The sequence below is a fragment of the Mchenga conophoros genome, linkage group LG19 (genome assembly GCF_057382185.1).
Source record: "Mchenga conophoros isolate Kocher_MC1m ecotype Shallow Benthic linkage group LG19, M_conophoros_male_GT1.1, whole genome shotgun sequence".
In the NCBI taxonomy this organism is placed as follows: Eukaryota; Metazoa; Chordata; class Actinopteri; order Cichliformes; family Cichlidae; genus Mchenga; species Mchenga conophoros.
Window position 1 is genome coordinate 31,883,914 of NC_140544.1, and position 8,044 is coordinate 31,891,957.

Sequence of the window (8,044 nt, forward strand, 5' to 3'; positions counted from 1 at the left end):
ACGTGGTTAATTCCAGCATGGTCTTACAGTGAGAGTGCTAGGAGGACAGGTAGCTAAAAGTAGGGCAGCTACTGCTGTTACATAAAACTTTCGTAGAAGGCTGCTAGTCCAACAATCCCAGACTGTGCCATGGAGGCATGAGAGCACTGCAGGTATTACATGACATGTCAAATGGGTGTTATGTTTAATTATGTTTAGTTCTTATTGGATTCATGAAGAAAATATGTTGCTCTTTTAAATGTAAAGACTCATTAACTTTAATTTTATATAACGGTCTTATGAATAGGTTACTCGGGTTTTTGTTATTCTTGAGTTTCACACATGACTGAAAGTAATGCTTAACTTTGGATTGGATCCATCGTTTGAGATGCCATAGCAGTTTAATTAGTGTCCTTCGTACTGTCTCTTTAAATGATGCTTAAGCTGGGAAAAAACACCAGGCATATGTTGCTGCAGGCAGATTTTTGATCTGATAATCCCATGTTGAGGATCACTGTGTCTAATCCTGCATGAGAAGAACTGGAGTTCGGTCTATTCATTTCACACTCATGTGTTAACCCTCAAACATCTTTACTGTTCCTGTGCTTAAATATCCCTGACAGTCACCTAAATGCTAACCCCCTGTCCATATGGCCCCATCATTTACAGTTACAGTAACACAGAGCTTTGAGTTGATCTGGCCTGATCTCCTCTCCCTATCTTTTTTTTTTTTTTTTTTTTTTTTTTTTAAAGCTGCCCTAAAGCTAGATGACGATGAAAAGACCCCGGCACCCCCGTTGTTCCAGGAGAATGTGTTCATTGAGTCCAGCAGGCCTAAGTACCTGGAGGACCTTCACACTGAGGCTCTGCAAGGACTGAAAATGATGCAGGAGGAAGGTATAAAACCAACTACTGATATACCCAGTACATGTTTGTTCTTCCCTAGATTTTGACACTTAATTAAAAAGTCTCATTATCAATCGAAAAATGTTCTTGTCTTTTCAGAAACCAATAATGGAGTGGAATACCAGGACAGCGTAAGCACAATTGTAAGTTACACATTATATACAGATTCTTGTGCTTTCTAATATCACAAATGATTTGTTAAAACTTTTATTAATGTAATATAAGTAATCTTTCTGTTTTTGCTAGTCGACAATGACGGCTCAAACAGATGGAGAAAGTGCTGGGTTTATGACGGACAGCACGATTCCTGATACGTCTTCTGTCGCCTCTGTGCAATCGTCAGTGTCCACTAGATCCTCCCGCTCTGGACTCACCAGACAAGGTAAATTAACCACAAGCCAAAACACTATTTATATCCACTCTTTGTCATTATGCAATGCGCTTTGACATGCTTGCATAAAACATTTAATTGACGACATGTGGATAAACATTTATTCGCTCTACAGGTTCAACATTCAGACCTTTGAACTCTGGGAAAAAGTCAGAAAAGACCAGGACCAGAAGACGCCACAGGAAGACTGTTGTGGGTATCCCACATCATGTTCAGAGAGAGCTGGGTATGCAGTGACTTTTTTGAACTGTATGAACTGTTGGGTCTGTCTAGCACAGGCCCACCGCTGGAACGAGACAATTAAAAAACACAGCAAAAGCATTGAACACCAAGTAGGCAAAGTTCTTCTTGTTACTCATGCATGAGGGAGACCTGCCTGGAGCCAAGTGTCGTTCCACCACTTGACCTCCGTCAGACTCTCAGCCAGGTTCCCCATAGCACTCCTTTTATTGTGGTTACATGAATATGCATAGGGTCATTAACATATAACATCTTACATAGGTATACATGTGAACAAAGAATACTGTGTGTGGGTGGGTGGGGGTGGGTGGGTGGGGAGAGTGGTCAGAGTGTGACCCCATAAATGACTTCTCTAAACCTGCTGGTCTGGAAGTCCAGCAGTTCATCTAAACAAAAGGCACTTGGACTAAAACAGATATAGCCACGTTTATCCTACCATAAAACAAGGTACGACCTCTTCCCATGCTCCCAGGATGTAGGTGTGCGAATGCACACCAAGCCTTTGTAGCCTGCTAAAGATCACACATCCTGTCACTACACAATTGATTATACACCTCTAAGCATATATGGTTAAATATTTCTAAGCATAAATGACAATCAACAATACAAAACCTAACATGAACTATTCAAGACTGCTACAGTATCTAAGATGTTTATGTTGCAGATTCAAAGAAAGACAATTAGTGCATAACTAGCTATGTTAATTCTGAAAGGTTGTGCTGTTGTTTTAGGTCTGGACAGAGTTGACTGGACACTGAATCCAAAGTTAGATGAGGAACAGCTTTTTAATGGCGAGACTAATCTCAGTCCAACTACAGATGGGCAACAGATGGGATCACAGTCTGAAAAAGGAGCCAGTATTAATGTTCCAGGCATAAGCATCCAGCCTCTCAACAAGAAAAATGTCAAGCAGCTCGGTGCTACCCATGCTGCTCATAGAGATGATCTCGCCCTGCTGCACCGCCTGCGTCCCGCCTTGGAAGACGATCAGAGGCCTCGATCTTTAGCTGTACCCTGGTTGACCACTTCCTCCAGCCTTCAACAGGAGCTCCCCAGCCCCGTCATGTCCATGTCACCCCAGGCTGCTTACATGTCCAAAATCATTCCCAATGCCATTTTGCCACCCGCAATCGATGTGGTGGAGATCAGCCGTGGGCGTAGTCGGAACAGTGTCCGCACTGTCAGCAAAAGCAGCCTGATGCTCTCCAGCCCAGCTCCGTCCCGTGCTTCTTCTAGAGCATCTTCAGTGAGAACCTATTCCTCCAAATCGTCCACCATCACCTCGGCCTCTCGCAACAATCCTCCAAATCTGTCTGACACGTCGTGCTGGAGTAATTCTGACTCGTCCGAGACATTGGTATCTGACTCTTCAACCATCTCCAACAGCAGCACCCCAAAGCAAAAGAGAAATGGCAATGCTTCTGCTAAAGAGGACAAAGTTGATGCTCACTCCTCTATAAGCAAGGCCTCCAGCTCCAATGGCAGGGTGATCGTCAGGGGAGATGAGGTTAAGAAAGACGGACAGTTTGTGCGTAGCCTCTCTGTTACTAAGCCAAAAAGGGCCCCTCCTCCTCCAAGCCGCTCCTATTCCCTCCACAGTAAAATGAAGCGCCAGCCCCGTTATCCAGCAGAGATTAGGGTCCTGCCAGGAGAAAATTCTCTCCACAGCAATTCAGCCCCAAGTGAGGAAAGTGACCAAAACCAATCTGACTCTCATCCCTCCAAGACTCTGGACAGCCCTGGCTACAATGCTGACACCAGTTCTCTGGATGATTCAATGGGCTCTTCGTCAGTCGGTCCCTTTAGAACTCAGCTGCAGGCAATCAAAAGATCGAAAGATGCTTCACAAGAGAAGCGGGAACTGCTTGAGGAGAATAAGCTAAACAATGTCAGTGGCAACTCCAGCCAAGATGGCACATCCCCACAGCTCACTAAACAAGCTAACGGTTCATCTCCAAAGCATAAGAACAGCATTTTAGCAAAGCTTCAAAAAGTATTTGCTGGATCCTCTTCAATTAAGTCAGAGTCATCTAAATATAATAAGTGCACTGAGGAACATAAAGCTGATTCAAAAGACACTGTCAGTCCCTCTGTACAGGCCTTGATAGAACTTTTCAATATCCCTCCACCACCTAAAATCCATGCACCTCCACCTCCTCCACCTGAGGTATGGTCCCATAGTTTGCGTTCATGTGAGCTGATCCTGGGACCCCCAGCCCCTGGCAAGACTTATGCTATTGCAAAGAAGAACCCGAAGGACCGGAGACAACAGAGGCAGTCTCCGGCAGCTGCTGAGGAGTTGGCTAAGAGCTTGGCAGTAGAAAGAAAGCACAAAAATCCATCAGTGACGACAGAGTCTGTTAATGGATCCCTACATGTGCTAGAATTGAAGAAAGTTCAAGAAAGTGGGATTTTGAATGCAGAGATTTGCAAAGATAGCAATGAAAGACTGGCTCAGAATGTAGATTTGAATGGACGTGGTAAAGATGAGAAAGGGAGAGTAAGTGATATGTTGAATGGAATGTTAATGAAGGCTGTAGAGAGACGAGAAGAAAGACTTGCAGCAATAAAAGAAGAAGCAGCTAATAAAACAACCGGCCAAGCTACAGAGGTAAAGACTAACACTGATAGAGCACCTGCCATTTCATTAATTCACATTTCCCCAGCGCTATCTCCTCCTCTGGTGCAACGTGTTTCCCAGCCCCTCCCCAGACAGACCACAGAAATCAATTCCATTACATCAGTAAAAGTTGTATCCCCCGAATCTTCCTGGCCCCCTCCACCACCACCAACATCAGGTAGCCCCAGTGGGCCAGATGAAATAGATTTTCCTCTTCCTCCACCTCCACTGTTTGGTGATGATTCACCCATTATACCTGTTCAGGTTCCACCAAAGTCCTCCCTCAGGAGTGACTCCTCTTGCACGACTGCATCGGTTATATCAGTAGTGAAAAAGGACATCATTAAGGTGATCATGGAGCCTGAACTTCACAAGTCCAGTACATCTCAGGGGGTAGCGCCTTCTCCCTTAAATATCCCTCCTCCCCCACCATATACAGCACCCCCTCCACCACTTACAGAGGTTCTGCCTACTGCAACTGATAAGGCATCTCTGACACTTTCTCCACCACCACCTGTAGAGTTTGGTCCTGTAATACCAAAAAAGCTACCTTCACCCGTGGTTCAAGATGTGCCCCCACCTGTTAAAGACATCTCCTCTACCTTATTAACATTAGTATCTCCTTCACCAGCTAAAGTCGTCTCACCTCCTGTAGTTGTTGAGGTCTCACATCTGCCACTCAAAGAGGTGTCTGCTCCGTCCTCTGAAGAGGTTACGTCTCCTCCTTCTCAAGAAAATATGTCTAATATCTCTGAAGAGGCTGAATCTATCAGCAAGCTCACTCCACCACAAAGTATTCCACCTGCACCACCCCTGCCAACACAGCCAGAATCATCAGAGCAGAAGATTGAGCTTCTACAAGAGGTCTCCTTTGAACCTGAAGCTAACACAGTTTCATCTAACAGTGTTCTTATCCCCCCTCAGAATATTCCCCCTCCACCTCCCACAGAGCTTCTCCCACAATCTCAGGTAGTAGCCCCAAAAACTGATGTTCTGACAACAAAGGAGGCCTCACCTTCACCTCCATCTGAAGTATCAATACCACCACCATCACCACCTGAAACATCTTCACCAGAAAAGACTCAAGTATTTGCTCCTTCTGAACCTGTAAACATTCCTGTACCTCCACCTTTACCAGTTCAGGGGCATGCCAGCATTAAGGAGCAGCCTATTCCTTTAAGCACAGAGAATAAAACCCAAGAGCAGACTTCTACCCCAGTTGTGCAAGAAGAACCTATGCCCATTGTCACCCCTTCCCTCCTGCAGATGGTCAAATTGCGGTCAGTCAGCAGCAGCCCTGAGCCCCCCAAAGCTGAAGAGCAGCAACCACAGGCTGAGGTCACAAGCAGCAATCAGTTCCCATCCTCATCTGCTAATGGTGAGGCTCCTCAGAAGCCCATCAGAAAATCTCTAATCATGACCTCTTCTACACCCATTCCTCCACCGGAAACAGACCCTTCGCAACCAACTGTGCCCAAGTCCCAAGCTGACGTGGTTCCTCCTTCATCTTTGTCCATAGCCACCTCCCCTACGAAAAAGGCTTATTCTGCCATGAACACTACCCGTTCCATGAACCTACAGGAAGCCATCCGCATGAGGACAGCAGCCAGATCTCAACAAAGTCCAGCGTCTCGCCTCAGCTTGCAGCCTCCAACGTCACCACTGGACCTCCACAAGTCCCCCAGCAGCACTGCAAGCTTTATCTTCTCCAAGAGCAACAGGAATGTTGTGACTGAGACCAAGCCAATGCTGGTGGCCAAGGAAGATGTACAGAAGGTGATCAGTGAAGCAGAGTCTATGAATAAGGGAGCCAAGGTGCCACCACCTGTTGCAAAGAAACCCAAAACAAGGGGCAGCGAGGTTGAGACGAGTGGAGATGTGGACCAAACTGCAAGACAGGAAGCGCAGCAGGAAAGTATCAAAGGTAATGTATATCAGCCCCGATTTTTTAAAAAGGCATGCAACACATGACAAATAGAAAGAGAGTGACCAGATGTGGCGCATGTCGTGCACATAAAGATCATGAGTGGGTGTGAAAAGCCCCCAAAACAAAAAAAAGACAGTACAGATAAAGAAACGGGTCAAACGCAATGCAAATTTTAAGCCTTTTTACTCAGTTTAGTGATCAGCGCTTCACATGCTGTTTCCCAGCAGTTTCTCATATTAACTTTATGCTATAGCTTAGCCACATGCTATGCTAACATTTGCTAAGCAGTGGGCAATAAACATACTACAGCAGATCCGTTGATGGTAATGTGGGTAAAGTATTTAACAGACCAACAAATAATAGTTTTTCAGGGGGAAATGTATGTTTTGAGATTATAATGCCCAGCCATTGAGTACTTGAGATGTTTTCCCAGTTTGCACCAAACAGCTAACACTGCCATCTACTTGCCTAAATAGCTAAAATATTTTTTTCTGTACAATTCTTTTGGATGTAGACAAACCAACTCTGTGTACATTTCCAACTTTAGATGCTGCAGAGAAAACAAATGGAACAGCTGGTACTGTTGAAGGAGGGTCGTCATAAACATGATTATAAAGACTGAAGGAGACCTCTGCAACTGGATATGGATGGATGAGATGCTTCACTCAGAAACTGCCTTTTTTTAAGGTTTTGGAGTTGTTTGAATTTAATGGTGTGGGTCCTAATTTTCTTGAGAGCTCATTTTGCATTTTATAAAGAGATGTATATTTTCTTTACCAGAGGGTCTTTGTCGTCCTCTAGTCTCAAATAGTGATTGTACCACTTATGTCCTGCTGAATCAATCCTTTAGTCAGTACTTGGAACAATGGGACTTTTGGGCACTCATCTGTAAATATAGCAGCATTATGTTTATTTAACATATCCAGTAATGGTGGATTTCTTCTACAGAGTTATGTTCTGTATCTTTTCCAAAAGTTTCCACACTAATTGTATTTGTTCCAAATACTATTAATTATCTTAAGTTATTTTTTCTGTCACATTTAGAGGATGACCTCTACAGACAGAAAGTCTTCTTTGCCATGTTTGCTAAAGAATGACATAATAAAACAGTCTGTTGCGTAGCTCTACAAGCATGCAAATTTATATTTTAGATCCCACACACAGACACATCACACACTAGAATGATTATAGTGCACATTTTCTGCTGCTTTTTAGTTACAGATAATGGAGGCAATGCCTTTCTTCCCAGTTATGGCTTAAACTGTGGGATATTTCTGTATTGAACTATAATATATTTCAAACTGGTTTTTCAGACAACTGTAAGAATCACCATTTATAAAGAAAAATTAAAGATTCATCGATAAACTAAAATACTGTGTTGCCCATCTTTTTTTTTTTTCTCCTTGCATTGTTTTACTTCAGGGTCAACTGTTTAGACATTCTACCCTTAGGGCGATCGTGGCTCAAGAGTTGGGAGTTCGCCTTGTAATCGGAAGGTTGCCGGTTCGAGCCCCGGCTTGGACAGTCTCGGTCGTTGTGTCCTTGGGCAAGACACTTCACCCGTTGCCTACTGGTGGTGGTCAGAGGGCCCGGTGGCGCCAGTGTCCGGCAGCCTCGCCTCTGTCAGTGCGCCCCAGGGTGGCTGTGGCTACAACGTAGCTGCCATCACCAGTGTGTAAATGGGTGGATGACTGGATATGTAAAGCGCTTTGAGGTCCTTAGGGACTAGTAAAGCGCTATACAAATACAGGCCATTTACCATTTCACAAAAATGTAAAGGAACACTTTGAAAACACATCAAATCTTACTGAGGGAAAAATGCTGCTGGATATCTACATTGATATGTACTGGGCAATAAGAACAAAAGGATACCGCCTCATTTAAAAGAATTGAAAATTTAACTACAGTAGGTTGAATTTAAAGAAATGCTTAAAATCAGAGTGAAAATTATGCAGCAGGCTGGTCCATTTTGCCAAAATTT

At 44.1% G+C, this 8,044-nt stretch overlaps 1 protein-coding gene across 3 annotated transcripts in view; it reads left to right on the forward strand.

Annotated features, from left to right (window-relative positions):
• The window catches only part of LOC146552693 (uncharacterized), a 32,363-nt gene extending 24,915 nt beyond the window's left edge, over window positions 1–7,448 (forward strand). For all 3 annotated transcript variants that reach the window (XM_085257989.1, XM_085257991.1, XM_085257992.1), the window contains 6 exons: window positions 733–876; window positions 985–1,028; window positions 1,132–1,267; window positions 1,392–1,502; window positions 2,248–6,060; window positions 6,611–7,448. In XM_085257989.1, the coding sequence (XP_085114115.1) occupies window positions 733–876; window positions 985–1,028; window positions 1,132–1,267; window positions 1,392–1,502; window positions 2,248–6,060; window positions 6,611–6,666 (4,304 nt within the window). In that variant the 3' untranslated portion in view covers window positions 6,667–7,448. The remainder of the gene's footprint in view (window positions 1–732; window positions 877–984; window positions 1,029–1,131; window positions 1,268–1,391; window positions 1,503–2,247; window positions 6,061–6,610) is intronic.
• Window positions 7,449–8,044: the final 596 nt, after the last annotated feature.